The sequence below is a fragment of the Oncorhynchus tshawytscha genome, linkage group LG15, assembly GCF_018296145.1.
Source record: "Oncorhynchus tshawytscha isolate Ot180627B linkage group LG15, Otsh_v2.0, whole genome shotgun sequence".
Classification (NCBI taxonomy): Eukaryota; Metazoa; Chordata; class Actinopteri; order Salmoniformes; family Salmonidae; genus Oncorhynchus; species Oncorhynchus tshawytscha.
The window spans coordinates 22,546,366-22,573,257 of NC_056443.1; the positions used below are offsets into that span (position 1 = coordinate 22,546,366).

General features: G+C 42.7%; 1 protein-coding gene across 12 annotated transcripts in view; it reads right to left on the minus strand.

Annotated features, from left to right (window-relative positions):
• The window catches only part of LOC112232768 (adhesion G protein-coupled receptor L3-like), a 328,717-nt gene that overhangs the window by 139,614 nt on the left and 162,211 nt on the right, over positions 1-26,892 (minus strand). For 9 of the 12 annotated variants that reach the window (XM_042298319.1, XM_042298316.1, XM_042298318.1 and 6 more), the window contains 2 exons: positions 18,629-18,643; positions 10,971-11,771 (listed from right to left, as the gene is read on the minus strand). In XM_042298319.1, the coding sequence (XP_042154253.1) occupies positions 10,971-11,771; positions 18,629-18,643 (816 nt within the window). The remainder of the gene's footprint in view (positions 1-10,970; positions 11,772-18,628; positions 18,644-26,892) is intronic. The other 3 variants (XM_042298323.1, XM_042298322.1, XM_042298314.1) reach the window with 1 other exon arrangement.

The following is a 26,892-nucleotide window of genomic DNA, read 5'->3' on the forward strand; positions in this document are numbered from 1 at the left end:
CTGATGGACCTCTTCAGCTAGCCGAGAGATGGGCCTAGCATAGGCTAACTCCAGGCTAATTGATGCTTGCTTTGGGACAGAGGCGTTAGCCAGGAGAAGCCAATCGGATAGCAGCTAGCTAGCTGCGATGATCCAGGTGAAGAGGTTCAGAGCTTGAGGTAGGAATACAGAGATATGGAGAAAAAAAAGTCTGTCAAGCTCTGGGTTGAATTGCGCTGAGCAGACTGGCAGGAGTTGTCTGGCCTAAAGGTTAGCTGATGACCGCTAGCAGTGGCTAGCTGACTGCTAGCTAGTAGCTAGTTAGCTGGCTAACCTCTGTTGGGGCTTCCGGATCTAAAGTAAAGAAAACAGCAGATCCATACCACACTGGGTGAGGCGGGTTGCAGGAGAGTATGTTGAAGTTGGGGTTAAAAAAAACATAAAAATATGTGCTTAGAAAAAAATATCTAAAAAGATAAAAGGTATATACACGGGACACAACAAGACGAAGACAAAAGACACCTGACTGCTACGCCATTTTGGATTTTTAGATCTAATTTAAATTAAAGAAAGAATTATAAAGCCTATCAATGTGTAAGCATACTGTGAAATAACATCAATAATTAAATAAAGGTTAAATAAAAATTAAATAAAAATGACTGTGTACTAAAAACGTGAATGTGTTTTTGCAGAGCATACAACTATGCCAACAACCATCCGTGGAGACCAGTGGACAAAGGGCTGGACAACAGGTCGCACCTTAAAAACGCATGGTTGCCAAGAAAGCGGTTAGTTTTGCTAGATTCTTTAAATGTGTACGGAGCATATGTGTGTTGGAATCACTTTTAAGTCTTCATTGATCTACCGTTTCTATCATAGACCACTGTAATCGATGGGGCTCAGGGCGGTACCATTCTGCTCATCTGATGAAGGTGCACATGGATCAGATTCAAACTTTGAAGACCGAGATTGAGTCATTGAAGGCAGACCAGCAGAAAGAGAAACATTATCGGAGGGCATTGGCGGAGAGACAGGCGGAGAATGACGAATTGAAAAGGACGAGGAACGAGACGGTGTCACAATCCATGCCAGGCACACCTGTGAGCTCTGGAACTCCACCTCTGACAGGCAGTGTCAACATACTTGGCGGGTTCATCAGGTTGTCGGTTCACCCCGACATTTCCATTCCTCTTCTGACAACAGAACTTGACCAACTGCTCACCAGGCACAGCAAGGGCCATCTGGACCTTTATGCTGCTCTGCTATAGCCTAAAAAACAAATGCAGGTGGCTTATATCTTCAAAATGCTTTAAATTCTTTATTTTCCAAATGTGAAAGCATTTACTGTACAGTACTGTATTTCTTCATCAGCCTCTTTATGCTTTCGTTAATAAAATAATGATAAAAATACTCTTTCAAATGCCGATGTTTATTTAGTTATGGCTCCACAACAAATTACTATGGGAATAAATATCACTGAATTACAGAAATATTGGAACAAAGTTGTCTAATGAAGGTAAACAAATGGTTGCTTACTAGAAAATACTCTTTCAAACACACACGGACACGTTGTACAGCGCCATTATGGCTATTGGCAGGGATATATTTTGGCCTTATGGGAGGAACACAACTGGCCTAGAATTTCTCTCCCTCTAAAAACAGAAATAAATGTTTTGTCCTTTACAAATATTATTTTGGACTATATTCAGATTACAGTCACTCACTTTCATTTTCTATTTAACTAAATACCTCCAAAATATCGTTACATATTATCAAGTTGATGGCAGTCATATAGCCCGGCACCTACAGTTGAAGTCGGAAGTTTACATAAACTTAGGTTGGAGTCATAAAAACTTGTTTTCCAACCACTCCACACATATCTTGTTAACAAATCATAGTTTAGGCATGTTGGCAAATCTACTTTGTGCATGACAAGACATTTTGTGGCAGATTATTTCACTTATTTCACTGTATCACAATTCCAGTGGGTCAGAAGTTTACATACACTAAGTTGACTGTGCATTTAAACAGATTTTAAAATTCCAGAAAATGATGTCATGGCTTTCGAAGCTTCTGATAGGCTAGTTGACATCATTTGAGTCAATTGGAGGTGTACCTGTGGATGTATTTCAAGGCCTACCTTCAAACTCAGTGCCTCTTTGCTTGACATCATGGGAAAAGAAAAAAGAAATCAGCCAAGACCTCAGTAAAAAAAATACAAAAAAACCTGTGAACCTCCACAATTCTGGTTCATCCTTGGGAGCAATTTCCAAACACCTGAAGGTACCACGCTCATCTGTACAAACAATAGTACGCAAGTATAAACACCATGAGGCCACGCAGCCGGCATACCGCTCAGGAAGGAGACGTGTTCTGTCTTTTAGAGATGAACGTACTTTGGTGCGAAAAGTGCAAATCAATCCCAGAACAACAGCAAAGGACCTTGTGAAGATGCTGGAGGAAACAGGTACAAAAGTATCTATATCCAAAGTAAAACGAGTCCAATATCAACATAACCTGAAAGGCCGCTCAGCAAGGAAGAAGCCACTGCTCCAAAACCACCATAAAAAAGCCAGAATACGGTTTGCAATTGCACATGAGGACAAAGATCGTACTTTTGGAGAAATGTCCTCTGGTCTGATGAGAAAGAAATAGAACTGTTTGGCCATAATGGCCATCATTATGTTTGGAGGAAAAAGGGGGGTGCTTGCAAGACGAAGAACACCATCCCAACCGTGAAGCATGGGGGTGACAGCATCATGTTGTGGGAGTGCCTTGCTGCAGGAGTGACTGGTGCACTTCACAAAATAGATGACATCATGAGGGAGGACAATTATGTGGATATATTGAAGCAACATCTCAAGACATCAGTCTGGAAGTTAAAGTTTGGTCACAAATGGTCTTCCAAATGGACAAAAAACCCAAGCATACTTCCTAAGTTGTGGCAAAATGGCTTAAGGACAACAAAGTCAAAGTATTGGAGTGGCCATCACAAAGCCTTGATCTCAATTCTATAGAAAATTTGTGGACTGAATTGAAAAAGCGTGAGCAAGCAAGGAGGCCCACAAACCTGACTCAGTTACACCAGCTCTGTCAGGAGGAATGGGCCAAAATTCACCCAACTTATTGTGGAAAGCTTATGGAAGGCTACCCGAAACATATGACCCAAGTCAAACAATTTAAAGAAAATACTACCAAATACTAATTGAGTGTATGTAAACTTCTGACCCACTGGGAATGTGATGAAATAAATAAAAGCTGAAATAAATCTACTATAAATCTACTATTATAATTCTGACATTTCACATTCTTAAAATAAAGTGGTGATCCTAACTGACCTAAGACAGGGAATGTTTACTAGGATTAAATGTCAGGAATTGTGAAAAACTGAGTTTAAATGTATTTGGCTAAGGTGTATGTAAATTTCCGACTTCAACTGTACATAAAGCTGAGTGACTCATTCAAGGCTTTGGATCAAAATAAATAAGTACCAACATTCTTTCTGATAGTATTTAATAAAGAAATATTTTGGTTATCCTGACCTGGACACTATGGGCTATTAGCATGACAATATACCTTTACCAACACCTCTCTGTGTTTTGATACTTTGTGGATGGGGGCTCCCGCAGTGCAAAATGAGTTGCTACAGATTCAGGTTCGATACCCTTCCCGGCCGCCACAGGGACCGATGAGGCGGTTTTTGGTTTTCATTTAGAATCCTCCAATCCTCTATTTGTAATTATTGGCGGAGAGTCACGTAATATTTTCAATATACTGTAGGCCTACCATAGGCGGCATGAGTCTCACTAGTGTTGTGTAATGTGCTGTTAAAAGTGGTGTAGGTCTTATTTATTTAAAGAGCATCTTGAAGTTAGAAGCAATAGGATTTTAAGCAATAGCCTACAACTATTTTAGCAGCGTTTCGCGCTTCTCTGAGACAAGCATGGGGACTGGCCCATTAGATTTTTATTTTCACTGAATCTCCGTTTGGGTATCGGTTATACTACAGTTATACAATTAGGAGTAGAAATGTAGAAATGTTATGCTTTTAGTGTAATCTTTATATAACTTGGCAAGTCAGTTAAGAACAAATTTACAAGGACAGCCTACTCCTTCCTTCCAGTTGGGGAATTGAACCCCGGTCTCCTGCGTGCCCGCACGACACAGGGATTATTTAGCTAAATAGCCCAGTACTGTAGCCTACTCCCGACCGTCACGTTGTACAGTGACATATTTTCCATTCCATCCTAACGGAAATCTAGAGGGTTTTTTGTTTTTCTTGGAATAGAAACACCATGATATTAATCAAATTAATTAAGCAACATTTCTTGAAATCAGTCCCATATACTAGGTTCTTACAAAAAAGGGTTATAATGCTTCTCAAAGATGCCCTCTGGTGGTCAAACTAGCATTAACGGTACAAGTGGTTGACACTTAAATAACGTGCCATAGAATTCTGCGGCACCATGCAAGCTGTGCTGCAGTAACTGTTTTAAAGTTACCATTGGCCTCTTGGTGAAATCCATGATCGGTTTGCTTCCTCTCCGGCAACTGAGTTAGGAAGGACAACTGTATCTTTGTAGTGACTGGGTGTATTGATACACCATCCAAAGTGTAATTAATAACTTCACCATGCTTAAATGGATATTCAATGTCTGCTTTTTATATTTACCCATCTACAAATAGGTGCCATTCTTTGCGAGGCATCGAAAAACCTACCTGGTCTTTGTGGTTGAATCTGTGTTTGAAATTCACTGCTCGACCTTACAGACAATACTATTATTTTACAGAGTGAGTCCATGCAACTTATTATGTGACCTGTTAAGCACATTTGTACACCTAAACATATTTAGGCTTGCCATTACAAAGGGGTTGAATATTTATTGACTCAAGACATTTCAGCTTTTCATGCTTTATTAATTAGTAAACATTTCGAAAAACATAATTCCACTTTGACATTATATGGGGCGTTGTGTGTGAGCCAGTGACACAAAAACATCAATTTAATCTATTTTAAATTCAGGCTGTAAAACAACAAAATGAGGAAAAAGTCAAGGGGTGTGAGTACTTTCTGAAGGCACTGTATGTGCTCTCGCTCGCTCGCTCACACACACATACACCTCCCCCTGCCACCCACCCACACACACCCACACACACCAAGCAGGCACCAGTAGCAGGTGTCTGAGCCTAAGGCAGGGTAAATGCTCTCAAGTGACTGCCTGCACTAAGTAGGCTTGTGGACTTTCTCCTCCTCAGCTCACTGTGGCAGATTAGTATTAGTGAGACAGCCTGAATGTCCAGCTGAATTCATACGGACTCTTGTTTCCCTCTTTCATTATCTTTAGATCGTTCAACCTGTATGTTTACTATTAATGGCAAGTCTGCTATTTCAAACCTACACGTAGCCATGAGAAATAGATTCACATGAACATTTAAGTGTTCCCACATTACAGTATATTGTTCATTCTTGTCTGCCCCCCCAAACTCTTCTCAGATTTGTATTTTGCTTGGTGGAGTGGGCTTATAAAATAAAACTGTCAGAGACATAAAAACAGGCCTCCCTCTTTCTTCCACTTTCATATTTCCTTATTTATTGGCAATTTTCCCCCCCAAAAATTGCATGCCCCTTTGTAAAGAAGACTGTTTTGATTCATTTTATTTGCGCTCGCTCGTTCTCAAATTTTATTGAAAGAAAATGCCAGGTGAGGGCAAGGAGATGTGGGTTTTTTAATGTTGGGAGGGTTTGCATTTCATTTTTCAATCAAATTCAGTGAAAAACATGGTTTGAATGGAGTAGTTTTGGATGTGTCATCTATCCTCGATCTGTTCTCTGGATAGATTGAGGTATCGGTTCTCCAAGAGCAATTATAAACTGGGTGGTTCGAACCCTGAATGCTGATTGGCTGAAAGCCATGGTATATCAGACCATATACCACGGGTATGACAAAACATTTTTACTGTTCAATTATGTTGGTAACCAGTTTATTAGAGCAATAAGGCACCTCAGGGGTTTGTGGAATATGGCCAATATACCACACGTAAAGGCTGTATCCAGGCACTCCGCGTTGCGCATAAGAACAGCTCATAGCCGTTGTATATTGGCCGTATACCACACCCCCTCGTGCCTTATTGCTAAATGATGCTCTTATAACTAATTGTTGATAATCGTACCACTGCCTTGCCGACAGACATACAAATATAATCTTGCAACCTTTCGGTTACTAGTCCAACGCTCTAACCACTAGGCTACCTGCCGCCCCATCTTATTTAGTTTCATCCACCAACCAATCAGAAACAATGCACACCTACTGTATGCATCACAATTCATCATATAAGACTATGCACCCAACCACCTCCGCGAATCAAGCCCACTACAAAAGGGAAAAAAAATAATTCCCAGAATCCCATGCAAAACACCTGTGCCCATAGCCGCGTGGCATGGCGTGCTGAGCTAAGACCCAGCTGTGGGCATTGACATGACTCCCCTGCTCCATTTCCCATGCTCCATCGCCACAGCAGCTCATGCGTCGCGTGCCTATGGGGGTTTGGGAGGCGGGGTAGAGGTGGTACAGAGCCTGTGTGGTGGGAATCTTATGCAACATCACCTCGCCTGTGGTGTTAGCTCCCTGTGATTACGTCATCAGTGTTCTGGTCAGGGAGAGAGCATATCCTGTGCGTATGTATGTCACCCTCATGTGTATGTATTCGCTGCCGTAAGGTACAGGTGAGGTTGACTGGTCAATTGTGTTGCGCAACAGCTGTAGCAAGGCATTTCATGGAAAGTCCCAGTCCTGTAGTTTTTACCGCAAATGAACTGAATCCATTTGAGATGCAGTACCTGAAGTGTGATGATGGCTAACGCATAATATCAACTCATAACATGAATCCATACGGATCAATTTGATGATGACCACACTCCTTGCACCAAATACATCAAAAATCCCATCCCGGAACCAAATAATGCACGTCAATTTACATATTGACCCATCTATCGCGCGTCATTCACTCCAGATCAGTCTGTTTATCTGGCGCCGTTTGTCTCGGACACTTCATCCATCTACTTTATCTATCAGTTAACTGGATTTATCAACTGTGTCCGTCGCTCTCTTTTCCCCCCTCTACCTTCCCATCCTCTGTCAGCAGCCTCCTTGCTCGCTCGTTTGGAGGTCAGCCCATTCCGCACCTTGGGATACTGAACTGATACTCCCTGGAGACTGAAAGGTTCATTACTCTATGCGAGAGAGAGGGGGGGAGGGGGGGTGTTTGTGTATGTGTGGGGAGGAGTGAAACCAAAGTTGGCAGAGAGTCACTAGGTAATGTTATGCAGCTTGCCTCCCAAATGCATGTAAAAGCATTGCTTGATACACTGTCATTTAATAAGGCAAACGGCTAACAAGTGTTGTTTTTGCTTAAAAGGAAAGGTTCCCCCATTTTGAATTGTATTTTATTTTTGTGCAACTCTGAGTGATGTTCTATCGATTCCCTGGGTCTTTACTTGTTTTCATGTGTATCGGAGTTATTGACGTTCACGCAGGCAGAAATCCGGCCAGTATGACATAGCACAGTGATAAAGTTCTTCTCACTACACTGGAAGTTAATAGAAATACGTCTTCTAGATGGCAAAAACGTTTATCATACATGTCCGATTTCAATACTGGCTGACGTCATAACTCGGGAGGATGTCTCCTCTCGAATGAGCCATTAATCATATTTTTGCAATATTCCTACCTCGAGAAATGTGTAATTTAACGGAGGGTCTAGCACATTTTTCTTATTTGTCTGCCTCTTTAGTCCAGGGTGCATCGCATGGTGCCCTTGCCAGATATATTATAGAAAGGAGATAGGAATCCAATGAATGAAGTAGCATTAAGCAATCCAATGAATGAAGTAACATATAATGCCCAACCCAGCAGACTGTAGACCAATCGCGTTCACGTTGTCATGCTACGTCACACGGTTGCTAAGCTAATCGTCATGCAATCCCTTCTCAAAGTCAAATCATTCAAATCAAATTGTATGTGTCACATGCGCCGAATACAACGCCTTACCATGAAATACTTACTTACAAGCCCTTAACCAACAATGCAGTTCAGTGTATATGTTAAGAAACGTGCCCATTTTTCTTGTAAGTACGTAACGTCATGATTCAAAAGCTATACGATATTACAGATAGCAAGTTAAATATCTCACATCTTGGAAAGGTTTTGTAAAACATTTTTTTTATTTTTTATAATTTCACATTTGTGCTAATGTTGCGTGTTTGAGTTAGCACCCAACGCATTGATGTAGGATGGGCAACGTTTACCATTGCCTCAAAAGTATATCTGCCGTTGCAAATGTCAAACTCCACTCTGTGAAGAACATTGATCTGCAGGTTGAACATGGTGAGATTGTAGACTCCTAAATTGATGTTAAAAAAAAATCACCTTAACAAACTGCACTAACTAGCTGCTTCCCATGCTGATATGTATTACTATGTGTAGCAATGTTTGCTAGCTAGACAGCAAGCCCATAGCGAGAGCTGCATTGTGGATTTTGTAATAAACTTGATCTGCAACAGATTTCCACAATGATTTTCCATGTTGCTACACACTTTACTATAACGCCAAAATGAAACATTTTTTCACAAAAAATATTGTTCTCACAGTGTTATTTAACACTGTAAATTAAATGAATGAGGGTGGATTTTTCCTTTAAACAACAACAGGGGAAGCAATTATGTGTAGCGCCCTATGTGTAAACCCTATGGTTGTGTGATGTGAAACCTCTAGGGTCAGGCATAAGTCAAATCACATAAGAGAACTCTGCTGTCTTTGATGTCTAGACTAGGTTGGATATAGGCAACTCCACAGTAACAGAGTGATGCGAAGACAAAGACTTTCCCTTTGAAATGTATGCCAAACAAAAACAAAATGATTGCAAAGTTAAACCATACAACAACTTGCACAAAGACTACTTTTAACAATTTCCACAGAACAAAAAAAACATTTACTTGAAGAAAATTTGCTAACAGAATGTCGGTTTGTGTAGCCCCTATGGGTTATGGGAAGTGAAACCTCTAGGGTCAGGTATACGTGAAGTCACATAACAGAACTCCGCTGCCTTTCCCGCAGATCATGCATGATCTTATGACGCCGAGGGCTTGTCATAAGTGGTTTCCCAGGTTCCTTCTACGCGGAGGGTGTAGGGGTGGAGCTGGCTGATGATGCGCCCATTGTTTGGCTCCGTTGCATAGTTGACCCACAGGCCGTTCTCGTCTACGTTGAGATCTGAGATCGATGTCCGACTTGCCGCCCCAGCAGTGCGGAGAGGTGTTGTGGTAGTTGGCGTTGATGGCCTCGTCCGCTCTTGATGCACGTGCGCAGGTCGAACTTGACGATGTTGCGCTTGCGCTCCTTGTTGAAGAACAGTGCGCCATCGTATACTACAACGCGGTGAGGTAGTTTGTACGTGGTCTCCCCACTCTTGACGCGCAGGTCAAACTTGACAATGGTGTGCATGCAAAAACGTTAATCATTGGTTTTTGTTTGACATATATTTTAAAGTGAAACATCTGAGTCTCAGCAACAGACTGTGGAATTGCCGATATGCATTTCAGCTGAGATTCTGGGAAAAAAAATATTTAATTTAAAAACTGCAGGTGACCTACATGTACATATTACCTCAATTAACCTGTGCCCCCGCACCGGTACCCCCTGTATATAGCCTTGCTGCTATTTTACTGCTGCTCTTTAATTATTATGTATATATTTATTTTTTAAAACTTGAAACACTTATTTTTCTTAAAACTGCATTGTTGGTTAAGGGCTAGTAAGTAAGCATTTCACTCTAAGGTCTACTACACCTGTTGTATTCGACACGTGACAAATAAAATGTCATTTGATTTGATTTCCACCAGTGAGGATGGTAAAGACATCACAGCCAAATAACATGTGACACTTCAGACCAGGCTGTTAATGAGCCAGCGCAAAGAATTACCTTAGCATGTCAAAACTATTTTGGGTAGGCTTGATGACTACTTTTAAAGAAGGAGCATCGGAGGGAAGAATTTTTACTTTTTCTTAAAAAGAGTTATGGCAAGTTTAATGAGAGCAGTCATCTGTCTTTACAAAGGTGACAGGTACCGTAAGAGAGAGAGGGAGAGAGAGAGACAGACAAACTTTGAGAACAGACTAAAAAGGTAAACAAACAACTGTTGTAGTTCTATTAACCTTCTGTCAGAATTATATAGAAAGTAATGTCATATCTAATAAACAGCAGAAACTAGGGATCACAACTACCCAGAAATACAATCCCTGTGAGAAAAAAATAACTAACAATCACGTGACCGCGAACAAATTATTTAGTTTTTTTAACACAAATCCTATTTTTCTCAGACAGTTCAAATGTCTTGTAAAACAACAATGTGACTGCAGTTATTACATTTTCCCACAGCTGGTGTGTGGTTTGCTTGTTTTTTTTCTCTCATACGAGGAGTTTAATTAAATGGCAAAAGGAGGATGACACATTGAGGTGTCATATTCCATAGCTAATTATCACCAACCCATACACTCGCAATAGTGCTAACGTGTAACAATACACATACTTCCACTTCATTTACTCTGCTCTTTACTCTCCAATTAATAAAGCCCACCAATCATAATGTCAAACAAGCTAGGAACATGACAACTCACACTCGTATGCCATGAGTATGAAAGTGAAGCCATTTGTATTCAATTACACTTATCTCAACACTGAAATGTGCTAAAATGGACACATCCTGAACAGTGTTTCACTGACTTAGAGTAAAGACCTTTGAGAAAAGGTTAACAAACCATGTCTTCTATCCACACACTGTAGCCTCAACAGCCTCCTTTTCTCTTCTCCTGACATCAAAACGACTGCGAGAACTAATAACAACTACCAAAGATACCAACATCTCTCTGAATTACCAACAAGCTAGTGAAAGACATGAAACAGGAGAGCGAAAAAATAAGAATATGTGGACGTACCTGGTCTACCGTCCAAGGCACCAAAGTCCAGCGAGTACTTGACCACGTGGTAATTGTTCCACACGTACAGGAGGTTGTCTCGCGGGTTGTAATCCACGGCGGCAATGTACTGGTACGAGTTGGGGAAGGGGATATCCAGGAAGCCATCTTTACTCAGCTCCGTGTTGTAGATATAGTCAATCTTGTTCCCTGTTGCCTCGTTGTCGTCGTCTTCATATACCGACTTCACCACGTAGAGAATCCCGCAGATCATGAAGGAGTTGGAGGCCGAGCGCTTGTCATAGGCAGTGTCCCAGGTTCCTTCCACGCGGAGGGTGTAGGGATTGAGCTGGCTGATGACGATACGCCCGTTGTTTTGCTCCGTGGCGTAGATGACCCACAGGCCGTTCTCGTCTACAGCGAGATCGATGTCCGACTTGCCGCCCCAGCGGTACGGCGAGGTGTCGTGGTAGTTGGCGTTGGCGATGATGGCCTCGCCGCTCTTGATGCGCGTGCGCAGGTCAAACTTGACGATGTTGCGCGTGCGCTCCTTGTTGAAGAACAGAGCGCCGTCGTATACTACAAAGCCTGTGCCGTCGACACGGTGCGGTAGTTTGTACGTGGTCGTGGGTCGCCCGGCGATGAAGTCCTCTTTGGAGGAGTACTCGGTCAGCGTGTCCGTGCGGTATGGCGTCCAGGGCATGTAGTAGATCTTGTCCGAGGCCTGGAGGGGGTCTTTACACCAGGCACCGGATTGGTGGTCCGACTCAAAGAGGTGTTCGCTCTGGTACACCCCTCGCAGCAAGCCGGGGCACAGGAATACTGAGGAGCCAAAATGGAGGAAAGACAATGCAGAGAGTTACTTTGGCATGAATGGGACATCAGTATTGGACTACTGCAACTAGAAGGACAAAGAAGGAAATCACCTTGACTTAAATGATCAAGACATTAACAAAGTTTACAATGCGTTAGAAATGGAACAGAGAAAATACAGTGAGCTCCAAAAGTATTGGGGCAGTGACACATTTGTTGTTGGTTTTGGCTATGTACTCCAGCACTTTGGATTTGAAATGATACACTGACTATTAGGTTAAAGTGCAGACTGTCATCGGCAGGTAGCCTAGTGGTTAGAGCTTTGGGCCAGTAATCGAAAGTTTTCTAAATCGAATCCCTGAGCTAACAAGGTAAGAATCTGTCGCTCAGCGCCTGAACAAGGCAGTTAACCCACTGTTCCTAGGCCGTCATTGTAAATAAGAATTTGTTCTTAACTGACTTGCCGAGTTAAATTAAGGTTAAATATATACATTTTCTTAATAAAATAACATTTGAGGGCATGTTCATCCATATCGGGTGAACCATTACAGCAACTCTTGTACATAGTCCCTTCATTTTAGGGGACCAAAAGTCTTGGGACAAATTTATTTATTTATTAGTCAAAAGTTTAGTATTTGGTTCCATGTTCCTAGTACGCAATAATTACATCAAGCTTGTGACTCTACAAACTTGTTGGATGCATTTGTTGTTTGTTTTGGTTGCGTTTCATATCATTTTGTGCCCATTAGAAGCAAATGCTAAATAATGTATTGTGTCATTTTGGAGTCACTTGTATTGTAAATAAGACTACTACATTAATGTGGATGCTACCATGGTTACGGATATGAATGAAGGGTGAATGATACTCATGCCACTGATTAAAATTCACGATTCATTCAGGATTATCCGCACTCATGGTAGCATCCACATTAATGTAAACATAAGTAGAAAAATATTATATTCTTATTCACAACGTGACAAATACAAAGTGACAACAAAATGACACAACATTATTTACCGTTAATTTCTATTGGGCATAAAATGATCTGAAACACAACCAAAACAGAAAATCCATCCAACAAGATTGTGAAGTCACAAGCTTGATGCAGTCATGCATGCTATGAATATGGGACCAATTACTTCAGTTTTACAACTTTAATACACAAGTTAATTTTTCCCAATGCCTTTAGTCCCCTAAAATTGGGGTGATTATGTAAAAAAAAAAGTGCTGTAAAATCCTCAAATTAAAGCTTCACTTTAACCTCAGTCATTTTATCATTTAAAATCACAGCCAAAGTCCAGAGCCAAAACAACAACATTTTGTCACTATCCCAATACATGGAGCTCACTGTAGCTGTCAATGTTGATTAAATACATAAAAAACAAAGTTTGAGCCTAATATAATTTTGCAACATACACAGACACATGTACATACACACACAATGATTTCTCATTACACCAGCTATCCACATAATTACAAAAGGCATGTAATTAGTGCCAAAATCAATGTAACACAAAAAGCAATACATTCCATCCACTTATTGCATCCATCCCATCTCCTCCGAGCTATCAGTGGTTAAGGAATAACATTAATATGGACGTCTAATACAACAACAAAACATTAAAAGATTTTGATAAATAGTGCAAGCATAATTATTGGCAGCTGGGGCCCGGGAACACAACAATGACTATCAATATTAATACATGAGAATATTTTTTTCATTACTTCGGACGCTGGAGATATCTTCGATCTGTGACATTATGATTTAAAATGCATCTGCGTTCTAAACTAATTATACCCTAACTGGTTTGTACTCAAATCTTATGAAGCGATGCAGCGTATGAGTCGATAGTGTGCATCCCTTGCCGAAGGTGATTCTGTTTCAAGATCGATTAATCCTGGACCGCCGACTGAGTAAATTTCAAGTTGGCCATCTTGATAAAAAGATTACATTTGAATTTAAATCCTACTCATACTAATGTAATACACGGAGCACGTCATTTATTCGGACTACAACAAAACACAGGTTTATCTAAAGGGGAGCAATGACAGTGTCTCTTGAATTTATAATTTTTAGAGAGTGTTGAAGATTTACTTATTCTCTCTAAAACCCTCTAATACCATTTATATGATAACATATATAATCTTATTCCATTTAGCATGCAACAAAAACACAGATACTGTTAAAAGTAGAGATAAGGTTTGAAATAGGTCTATACTTTTAAAAAGAGTGATTTGACCATAGCATGTGATACTGATTCTAAGAGAGGCGCTGGTGTCAAGCGCTAGACGAAAGCAACAAAGCATTAAGATAACCAACTTGGGTGGAAGTGGTTAGGCTAAGATTCAGGGTGCGGTACACGAACAATAACAAAAACAGAACGTGTGCGAAAGCTTCTATGATTCTGACGGGCGAGGAAGCGGACACAGTCGGTGACAGGTTCTTCCCGGGGATTTGGGCGGAGGTGAAAGCAGTGTGCTCGGAGAAGAAAAACAAGCCTTACTCCTCTGTAACCTCTTAAGATTAAACATGTTATCTACTTGCATGTGAATAATATATGGTGGTTCCAGCCGTCGACAGCACGCCTCCCTTGGCACGCATCTAGACAAGCACAAAAATGCTAAGAGCGTCTCTACGGTTTAAGAAGGCTTTCGAAATCTAATGTGCCCGGTCGGTATTCCTCTACTGACAGGACAGAAACTGGGCTGGTTGCGTACCATATCACACACTGATCCAAATGTAAGCTCTGGTTGAAAGTAATGTACTATATAGGGAGGAGGATGTCATTTGGGACGTACGTAGAGCTTTTGAGGAGGCCGTTAGAAATGGATCCCAACACCCCAGACAAGGAGGTAAGTGACAGTGAAGGTTATTAGAAAGGAAACAAGGAATTAACAAGTGGCGGCGAGAGAAAACATGACTTAACAATAATAATTGGTGATAATCACAAGCGTTCATTGGTCAGATATGTTCCTCTTTGCTTCAATTACCGACATTTGCATCATCTAGCTATTTAACGGGGACTCTACTGTGAACAACTGCAAATGACTGATTCAGTGGTTAAACTAGGGTACTACATAGCATAGCTGGTAGACAGCAGTTGAAACCACAGAGATCTTATGAAGCCTATATGATCCTATATGTATACTGAACAAAAATATAAACGCAACATGCAACAATTTCTACAATTTTACTGAGTTACAGTTCATATAAGGAAACCCATCAATTGAGATAAATTCATTAGGGCCTTGTATATGGATTTCACATGACTGGGCAGGGGTGCAGACATGGGTGGGCTTGGGAGGGCATAGGCCCAACCACTTGAGAGCCAGATGTGGAGGTCCTAGGCTGGCGTGGTTACATGTGGTCTGTGTTTGAGTGTCCGGTTGGACGTACTGCCAAATTCTCTAAAACAATGATGGAGGCAGCTTATGGTAGAGAAATTAACATTACATTTTCTGGCAACAGCTCTGGTGGACATTCCTGCAGTCAGCATGCCAATTGCACGCTCCCTAAAAACTTGAGACATCTGTGGCATTGTGTTGTGTGACAAAACAGCACATTTTAGAGTGGCTGTTTAATTGTCCCCAGCACAAGTTGCACCTGTGTAATGACCATGCTGTTTAATCAGCTTCTTGGTATGCCACACTTGTTAGGTGGATGGAATATCTTGGCAAAAGAGAAATGATCACAAACAGGAATTTAAACACATTTGTGAAAAATAAGCTTTTTGTGCTTATGGAACACTTCTAGGATATTTTATTTCAGCTCATGAAACATGGGACCAACACTACACATGTTGTGTTTATATTTTTGTTCATTATAATTCTATGGTTAAAACATAACCTGGTCTCAGAGCATTTCATATTATTCTGTATGGAAATCAGAGGCACTCGATTTACTATGATATGTTACGTTTCGTATGGTATGTATTAATTTGTGGATGTCCATAACCCATTTCATATGATATGTTATGAATTACAAGTCGTATTATATGTTTTTGCAAAACGCACAATATTTTACGAATTTGCTAAACGTGTGATATATTACGAAATCGAGCTAGCTCGCTAACGTTAGCTAAGCTAGGGGTTAGGGTTACGTTTAGGAGTTCGGTTAAAGGGTTAAGTTTAGGGTTAGGGGAAGAGTTAGGTAAAAGGGTTATGGTTAGGGGAAGGGTTAGCTAACATGCTAAATTGTTTTAAAACAGATATAAAGTAGTAAGCAGTTGAACAGTTGCTAATTACCTAAAATTGTCTGTGATAAGATTTGAACTCGCAACCAGCCTACTTTCAATAGTTTTTGCCTTAAGTAACCATTGGTCGTATGTAACCATACCAAATATAACATATCATACTAAATTGAGTGTCTCGTATTTACGTACTCTACCGGTCCAAAATGTTAAAACATTCTAATCTTTTTCTTTATTTTTACTATTTTCTACATTGTAGAATAATAGAGAAGACATCAAAACTATGAAATAACACATATGGAATCATGTAGTAAGCAAAAAAAAAAGTGTTAAACAAATCAAAATATATTTTATATTTGAGATTCTTCAAAGTAGCCACCCTTTGCCTTGATGACAGCTTGGCACACTCTTGGCATTCTCTCAACCAGCTTCACCTGGAATGCTTTCCCAACAGTATTGAAGGAGTTTCCACACATGCTGAGCACTTGTTGACTGCTTTTCCTTCACTCTGCGGTCCGACTCATCCAAAACCATCTCAATTTGGTTGAGGTCGGGGGATTGTGGAGGCCCGGTCATCTGATGCAGCACTCCATCACTCTCCTTCTTGGTAAAATAGCCCTTACACCCTTACACAGCCTGGAGGTTTGTTGTGTCATTGTCCTGTTGAAAAACAAATGACATGCCACTAAGCCCAAATCAGATGGGATGGTGTATTGTTGCTGAATGCTGTGGTAGCCCGTTGGTTGAGTGTGCCTTGAATTCAAAATCACAGACAGTGTCACCAGTAAAGCACCCCCACACCATAACACCTACTCCTCCATGCTTTACGGTGGGAAATACACATGCAGAGATCATCTATTCATGCACACCGCGCCTCACAATTACATAGTGGTTGGAACCAAAAATCACCAATTTAGAATCCAGACCAAAGCACATAACTTCCACTTCCAAGTCTAATTTCCATTGATCGTGTTTCTCTGCCAACGCATGTCTCTTCTTATTGGTGTCCTTTAGTTGTGGTTTCTTTGAAGCAATTTGACCATAAAGGACTCCTCTGAGTAGTTGGGGTCTTCCATTCCTGTGGCGGTCCTCATGAGAGCCAGTTTCATCATAGCACTTGATAGTTTTTGCGACTGCACTTTCAAAGTTCTTGAAATTTTCTGGATTGACTGACCTTCATGTCTTAATGTAATGATGGACTGTAATTTCTCTTTGCTTATTTCAGCTGTTCTTGCCATAATATGAACTTGGTCTTTTATCAAATAGGGCAATTTTCTATATATCCCCCACCTACCTTGTCACAACACAACTGATTGCTCAAACGCATTAAAATAAATTCCACAAATTAACATTTTACAAGACAAACCTGTTCATTGAAATGCATTCCAGGAGGCATCCTCATGAAGCTGGTTGAGAGAATTCCAAAAGTGTGCAAAGCTGTCATCAAGGCGAAGGGTGGCAATTTGAAGAATATCAAATACATTTTGATTTGTTTCCACACTTTCCACACTTTTTTGGACACTACATGATTCCATATGTGTCATTTCATAGTTCAGGTCTTCACTATTATTCTACAATGTAGAAAATAGTAAAAAATAAAGAAAAAACCTTGAATGAGAAGATGTTCTAAAACTTTTGACTGGTAGTATACGTACTAATATGAAATGCTCTGAGGCCAGGTTGTGAAAAAGTTATAGCTCAACATAACATTTGAGCCATTTTATGTGAGTGTCAAAATGTTGATGTGGATATTGGTTCTATCGGTGCGCCCTGAACTTAAACATGACTTGATTTCTCAAGGGCCAGGGCCAGGGCCAAAACATAAAAACAACAACTACTTCCACCAAACCGGGTCAAGGGCTCAGGTACAGTAGTAGACTATCATGTACTATCATGTACTATCAAATATATTAACGTATGGGTGTCTTAGTACATTCTGCCATATTGACTGGGAGTCACTGAAGGTTACAGCATGTTAGGCCTATAATCTGAAATTCTGACAGTTTATTGAGCGAGGCTATTGATTGGTGTCCACACATCTGGTTTTTAATATGCTGCTGCTGAGTAACATGAACAAAATAACTTTCAATTACCTCAGAAATAGAATGTTCTGGATATATAAAGATAGTGAATGAAAGATATGGAGTGGGGTGCATGTGAAGTGTATTACGGTAGAAAGATAGGCATCTGTTTTACTATGTTAAGGGACATTTTGACAATGTAAATGCAGTGATATTGTCAAAACACTATCCGAACAATTCTAAACATCAAAATATGACTTGTATCTGTACTATTGAAAAAAATCTTTGCTTTGCATGAACTTCATAGAATTTCATCATAGGTTCTGTATTCGACAAGTTTCCTTACAAGTGTTGGCAGTGTTTTAGTCTAGATTGATTGACACTAGCGCCTTTTACATTTAAAAAAAAAATGGAGACCACAATTTCCATCACCAACGATATTACTTGATGTTGGACCCCACCTTTTTTATGAGAAAGAACATTACAGACATGGTTATCACTACCAGTAGACAGATTAAATTAGCAGACATGAGAAGGTCATTAATAAGCAGATGGATAACACAAGAGAAAAGCTGCTATGGCAACCCCCATCACCAAGCAAAGCATGAATCCCAGTGAACTCTAGGTGAAATAAAGGAGTGGGCATTTAGTTACCTTTTTGTTCCACTTCTATTTTAGGCATGAGGAGAGAAAAGAAGAGAGAGAGATACAGAATAGATTAATGATGCGATAATTGGCAAGTTTACCTCAGCAGGTCAAACACATTGGAACAATAGCACAGTGGATCATGAGGTTAGTTAGTAGCAGAGTAGTTGTGACCAAACATTCAATAACAAATCTCTGGGAAGGAAATGTGTCACTCGTCACACACAGCCTGTGGGAGAAAAGTGAGATTAAGTAATATCTTTAGAAGTGTGAACACGGCTTTGAAGCGATGAGAACTCCAAGTTGGAGGGAGAGAGAAAGAGAAAAAAACCGCTAAATGACTTGTCCAGAAGTTAACTCCAGAGGCGTTCATTAAAAACGGCAGAACATACGGCATGCATTCCATGTAGACTCCTTCAGTCTGGCTGAACGCTCGTTCAGGAGTCACATGAGAGGGAAAACGAGTGCATCATGTGCAGATTGGAAGAACAAAAACACATTTTCTTTAAATTGATAACTGGTGATTTATCACCTGTGGGTTGATAAGGCTATAACAATTAACAGCATATGGCCACCTACATTATAGTGCTAGCAGGAGAGAAGGGACGCAAATGAAATCATTTGTTCATATGGGCAAATTCCCTTTGCAGATGCGAAACTGTCGACAACCATCACGAGTAATTGTTGAATCAATCATAACGACAGCAAACAACTGCAAACCTGTGCCTATCTATGCTAGGGAAGCCCGACAGACAGACCAACAATGTCTATGTTTTTGTATGATTCACTTGTGTTACGTATGGATTCATGCTGCTATTCAACCTCCTCATTGTATACACTAATTGTATGGTCTTCTGGTGAGGAGTGGCGGGACTTTAACGTAGTGGCATGTAAGCCCTGTTCGCCAGCCGTGTGTGTCAAAGCCTGTCCAGTGAGACCAAGTGTAATATTACTGTACGGTTTGAATTTGAACTTTATTCAATAATCATTGTTGTAGATGCCTCTAGTCAGTGTATGCTGGAATAGAAGGGCTTGTTTGCTGGTCTAAGACGAGCAAGCAAGTCTAAATGTAATATAAATACCGTATGTAGCTAAATGATTGCAGCAATTGTTGCACTTAAAAATGACATGATTAACTAGACATGTATTTGCTGTAAGTCCCTGTGGTCTGTGCTTCAAAGTTTCCACGAGGTAAAGATCTTGGATCAGCTTCTCCTCCCCCAATTCTAACTTTAAATATTAGTGAGTGTAATAAGGGACTGCGTTAAAAATGAGCCGGCTGGCTAAAACCGTCATTTTCCAAAATGTTGATTAACGTGCACCGTTTCTGTAAAAATAAAAGTAATAAAGTAAAGTTTAGGGGCAACTTCACCCTACACCCTCTTAGGCCTCACTCCCCCCCTATCTGAGATATCTACTGCAGCCGTCATTCTCCACATACAGCACCCGTTCTGCCAGTCACAATCTGCTAAAGGTCCCCAAAGCACACACATCCCTGGGTCGCTCGTCTTTTCAGTTCGCTGCAGCTAGCGACTGGAACGAGCTGCAACAAAACACTCAAACTGGACAGTTTTATCTCAATCTCTTCATTCAAAGACTCAATCATGAATACTATTACTGACAGTTGTGGCTGCTTTGCGTGATGTATTCTTGTCTCTACTTTCTTGCCCTTTGTGCTGTTGTCTGTGCCCAACAATTTTTGTACCCTGTTTTGTCCTGCTTCCATGTTGTGCTGCTGCTATGTTGTGTTGCTACCATGCTGTGTTTTCACGTGTTGCTGCCATGCTGTGTTGTTGTCTTAGTCTTTCTTTGTGTAGTGGTGTGGTGTGGTGTCTCTCTTGTCGTGATGTGTGTTTTGTCCTATATTTTTTATTGCATTTATTTTTAATCCCAGCCCCCATCCCCGCAGGAGGCCTTTTGGTAGGCCGTCACTGTAAATAAGAATTTGTTCTTAACTGACCTGCCAAGTTAAATAAAGGCTAAATAAATTAACTTAAAGAAATACTCCATAAGGTTCTAGTCTACAAGGGGCTGGTTCCCTGGTGGGGTTAACGGCAGGACAGGCATCTGCCCCCATGGGACTGCTCCCCCCCCCTAATGCTAGATCTAATAAAACCAAATTAACCCCAGTTAGCAGGGCAGTTCCTCCTCAAAACTGAGGGGAAAAGAGAGAGAGGGGCGGGGCACAGAAGGAGGGAAATGAAAGGGGGAGAGATGAGAGTGAGGCACAGAGAGAGTCAGAAATGAATTAATAAAAACAGAGAGAGGGAAGGAGAGGAAGAGTGAAGCACAGAAAGAAAGAAAGTGAGTCAAAACTGGATATTGAGGAAGAGAGAAAGGCACAGAGATACATTGAAGAACAAGAACAAAAGGGGAAGAGAGAGGGGGGGCGCGATTGAGAGAGAAGATTTCATTCTGTGTTCAAAAAGACTCATACTGTGCCTGACCACGCACCGTTGATATGGCAACTCAATATATTCTGATCCCTTGTTGTTTCGTCTTGATCTTCACGAAGCGTTAGGAATGATCAATTCAGCCATATTTCAGCTACAGTATATCAATGATGACCACAGCTTGAAACTGGGAATGGACGAGCACACAGAACACAAACACAGCGTGTTTGAGAGAATCAGTCGGAGCAAAGGCGAGAACTCATCTTGATTATTGAGGGCTTGTTTCCCCAGATGTTCCAGCATGCTCAACAGAGAATCTCCATCGAAAATGAGTAGTTTGGGGTGCTAGGTGATTTCCAGATCAGTGATTCTGTGCAGTCTGACAGCAATGTTGTAACGGTTTTCTAGTGGTGATGAAGGAGAGTCGGACCAAACTGCAGCGTGTCGATTGCGATCCATATTTATTAAACAAAAACGTAAACACGACTAAACACTAAACACTACAAAACAATAAACGTAATGAAAACCGAAAACAGCCTATCTAGTGCAAACTAACAGAGAGTACAAGTAAGACACTAAGGACAATCACCCACGACAAACTCAAAGAATATGGCTGCCTAAATATGGTTCCCAATCAGAGACAACGATAAGCACCTGCCTCTGATTGAGAACCACTCCAGACAGCCATAGACCTTGCTAGACAACCCACTAAGCTACAATCCCAATACCACCACCAAAACCCCAAGACAAACACACCACAATTACAAAACCCCATGCCACACCCTGGCCTGACCAAATATATAAAGATAAACACAAAATACTTTGACCAGGGCGTGACAGAACCCCCTAAGGTGCGGACTCCCGAACGCACCTCAAAACAATAGGGAGGGTCCGGGTGGGCGTCTGTCCATGGTGGCGGCTCCGGCGCGGGACGTGGACCCCACTCCTTTAATGTCTTAGTCCCCTCTCCCTTCGTCCCTGGATAGTCCACCCTCGCCGCCGACCATGGCCTAGTAGTCCCCACCCAGAACCCCACTGGACTGAGGAGCAGATCGGGACTGAAGGACAGCTCGGGACCGAGGCAGCTCGGGACTGAGGGGAAGCTCGGGAGTGAGAGGAAGCTCGGGAGTGAGAGGAAGCTCAGGAGTGAGAGGAAGCTCAGGAGTGAGAGGAAGCTCAGGAGTGAGAGGAAGCTCAGGAGTGAGAGGAAGCTCAGGAGTGAGAGGAAGCTCAGGCAGGTAGATAGATCTACCAGCTCCTGGCTGGCTGGTGGTTTCAGCAGATCCTGGCTGACTGGCAGATCCTGGCCGACTGGCAGATCCTGGCTGACTGGCAGATCTGGAAGAGTCTGGTTGACTGGCAGATCTGGAAGAGTCTGGCTGACTGGCAGATCTGGAAGAGTCTGGCTGACTGGCAGATCTGGAAGAGTCTGGCTGACTGGCAGATCTGGAAGAGTCTGGCTGACTGGCAGATCTGGAAGAGTCTGGCTGACTGGCAGATCTGGAAGAGTCTGGCTGACTGGCAGATCTGGCGGCGCTGGGCAGACTGGCGGCGCTGGGCAGACTGGCGATGCTGGGCAGACTGGCGACGCTGGGCAGACTGGCGGCCGCTGGGCAGACTGGCGACGCTGGGCAGACTGGCGGTGCTGGGCAGACTGGCGGTGCTGGGCAGACTGACGACGCTGGGCAGACTGACGACGCTGGGCAGACTGGCGATGCTGGGCAGACTGGCGATGCTGGGCAGACTGACGGCGCTGGGCAGACTGGCGACGCTGGGCAGACTGGGGGCACTGGCGGCGCTGGGCAGACTGGCGGCAAGCTGCTCCATATAGGCTGACAGCTCTGGCGGCTTCTTACAGACTGACCGCTCTGGCGGCTCCGTGCTGACTGGCAGCTCCTTGCAGACTGGCAGCTCCTTACAGACTGACAGCTCCGTGCAGACTGACAGCTCCGTGCAGACTGACAGCTCCTTGCAGACTGGCAGCTCCATGCAGACTGGCAGCTCCATGCAGACTGACTCCTCTGGCTGCTTCATGCAGACTGATCTCTGGCTGCTCCATGTAGACTGGCTGCTTCATGCAGACTGGCAGCTCGGGCTGCTTCATGTAGACTGACAGCTCTGGCTGCTCCATGCAGACTGACAGCTCTGACTGTTCCATGCAGACTGACAGCTCTGGCTGCTTCATGCAGACTGGCAGCTCTGGCTGCTCCATGTAGACTGGCTGCTTCATGCAGACTGACAGCTCGGGCTGCTTCATGTAGACTGACAGCTCTGGCTGCTCCATGCAGACTGACAGCTCTGGCTGCTCTATGCGGACTGACAGCTCTGGCTGCTCCATGCAGGCTGGCAGCTCTGGCTTCTCCATGCAGGCTGGCAGCTCTGGCTGCGCTGAACAGGCGGGAGACTCCGGCAGCGTAGGAGAGGAGAAAGGCTCTGGCTGCGCTGAACAGGCGGGAGACTCCTGCAGCGCTGTGTTGGAGGAAGGCTCTGGCTGCGCTAAACAGGCGGGAGACTCCGGCAGCGCTGGAGATGAGGAAAGCTCTAACAGCGCTAGATAGGCGGGAGACTCCGGCAGCGCAGGAGAGGAGAAAGGCTCTGGCTGCGCTAAACAGGCGAGGCACACTGAAGGCCTGGTGCGTGGTGCTGGAACTGGTGGTACTGGATCGAGGATACGCACAGGAAGCCTGGTGCGGGGAGCTGCTACCGGAGGACTGGAGTGTGGAGGTGGCACAGGATGGGCTAGACCGTGAAGGCGTTCTTGAGAGCAGTGTTGGCACAGGATGTGCAAGGCTAGGGATGTGCACAGGAGGCCTGTTGCGTGAGGCTGGCACCAATGCTAACACGCACCTCAGGACGAGTATGGAGCGCTAACCCAGGTGCCATCAAATCCCCAACACGTTCCGTCGGGCGAATTCCATGCAAAAAGCACCAACACAGCAACTCCCTCATTTCTCTCTCCTCCAATTTCCCCATTAACTCCTTCACAGTCTCTGGTTCTGGTCTCCTCCTTGGCTCCTCACGATAAACAGGGAGAGTTGGCTCAGGTCTGACTCCTGACTCTGCCACACTCTCCCTGAGCCCCCCAAGAAATTTTGGGGCTGATTCTCAGGCTTCCATCCGCTACGCCGTGCTGCCTCCTCATATCTGCGCCTCTCAGCTTTCGCCGCCTCCAGTTCTTCCTTGGGGCGGCGATATTCTCCAGGCTGAGCCCAGGGTCCTTTACCGTCCAGTTCTTCCTCCCATGTCCATTTCTCCAGGTGGTGCAGCCTCTCCCACTGCAGCTGCTGCTGCTCCTGCTGCTGCTGCCTCTGTTGCCTCTCCTGTGGTTCCTGCCTGTTAACAAGCTGCTTGGTCCGTTGGTGGTGGGTGATTCTGTAACGGTTTTCTAGTGGTGATGAAGGAGAGTCGGACCAAACTGCAGCGTGTCGATTGCGATCCATATTTATTAAACAAAAACGTAAACACGACTAAACACTAAACACTACAAAACAATAAACGTAATGAAAACCGAAAACAGCCTATCTAGTGCAAACTAACAGAGAGTACAAGTAAGACACTAAGGACAATCACCCACGACAAACTCAAAGAATATGGCTGCTAAATATGGTTCCCAATCAGAGACAACGATAAGCACCTGCCTCTGATTGAGAACCACTCCATTATAGACATTTAACTAAATCCCACAAAACCCCAAGACAAACACACTGAACACCCTGGCCTGAGGATAAACACAAAATACTTTGACAGGGCGTGACAAATGTAGTTGATCTCAAACAATTATCATTTAACAACACACATTACGAACTGAATCTAGGTAAACAGACAATGTCAACCTCTCACATTAAACTCTAAATCTTCCACCAGACCATTAGCTACCACACAACATAAAGGCAGGGTGTTACTGTATTTGTTTGAGTGATCGCTAGCGGTTGCGAGGTAGGGTAACGGTCTATAACAAAGCCCGTTAGCGCTTTAAGAGATGGCGGGATGGCGAAGCGACGGGCGACCAAGTAGCAGCGGGACACGCCGGGGATCCTCGTCGCAATGCGCAGCCACGTCCGTGGATACACGTTACCCATGTTTCCTGTCATCGCTCGTCAGGACGGAATCTTCTGTGTACGTCCCCAAGGTCAAACATGAAATCTCTCGGGCTGTTTGAGATGATTTATCTAGCGGCAGCGTGGTTGGGATACTAGCAACGTAGCCGGAATATCTAAGTTCAGTGGCACTAAGATAAAAGAATGGAATGAAGGAGGGAATATGGAGAGACGGGAGAATTGATTCATATGAAAAGGCGCCTACCCCATTGTGACCTTAATACGATTTTGGTCATGGTTGTCATCGAGTCATTAAAATGCACTCTACTCTCTCTTCCTCCCGCTCTCTATTCCCCTCTCCAAGATCAGTGCAGAGGGAAAGAAACAGAAGACAATGTAAAACAGAGTGTGCTAAGTGGACTGGCACAGCCAAGCGATCTTCTCAAAGCAGAATGGTTTATGGATATATCCTCTCCAAATCAGACTGATATGCCATGGATAGCAATGCATTTAGACAGTTCAGAGAGAGTATCATACAGAAATGTCACTTCAACTACTTTTAGCAGTACATTTATCTTGGTCACGAAGAGGACTAACCCCTATGAACCCGACTAGCGTTGGATCGACAACAGCTTCGACGTAGAACAGGAGCAGATGTCTTCAGCGATACAACGTATGACCTTCCGGCACAGTGGATTGAATGTAAAATGGCTTCCAGGCCAAACACAGCCTCTGCTGCACTAGAGTAGATTATATTCATTGTCTATTTTCATATTTGGCCAAGGGCACAAACAGCAAGGTCTTTCCTGCTATCTGCTGAAGCAGAGGTCGTATACAATTATCCCAGAAATAGATTCCTAGTTGTTATTCCTGTAAATATATATGGTAGACATAGTGTCATGTGTTGATGGCTGTGATGGAGAAGATGGTGACAAAGTTGACGATACCTTTCGTTTCATTATAATGTGTAAGATCATCATCTACCACCAACTATGATGTCTAATATTCAACACAGCTGTAACTGCACTGCCATGTGTTGGCAGCAGATAGGAATTCAACACCAAGTAATTCACCATGCAAAACGCAGACCCGTCAAAAGGGCACATGGTCTCAAGTGAATCTAATTGGTCAAGCTGCCCTATCAAATCAAATAAGCTGCTTGGACACCCTATGCATTCTTATTAGGAAAATGACGTTAAGATCTTAAAAGAGAATGTTGCTTTTTATGTAGAGGCATTTAGTGATTTCCATCAATATGGACAACCTTAATGCTATATGACATTGCAAATTAACACCGCATATTCATTTAATGTTGAGTCATGTCCCCTCCGTCCTAAATAATAATAATACAATTTATCCGTAACACCTTTTTCAAAATCCCCCCAAAAGGTGTCACAGAAAAATAAATGATAATAACTATAATCAATGAGTATTTAATACACATACACTACTGGTCAAAAGTTTTAGAGCACCTACTCATTCAAGGGTTTTTCTTTATTTTTACTATATTTTCTACAATGTAGAATAATAGTGAAGACATCAAAAATACGAAATAACACAAAGTGATGTGAAAAAAAAACTTGAACTATATTTTATATTTGAGATTCTTCAAATACACCCTTTGCCTTGATGACAGCTTGGCATTCTCACAACCAGCTTCATGAGGAATGCTTTTACAACAGTCTTGAAGGGGTTCTCACATATGCACTTGTTGGCTGCTTTTCCTTCAATCTGCGGTCCGACTCATCCCAAACCATCTCAATTTGGTTGAGGTCGGGGATTGTGGAGGCCAGGTCATCTGATGCAGCACTCCATCACTATCCTTCTTGGTATCCTTCTCACA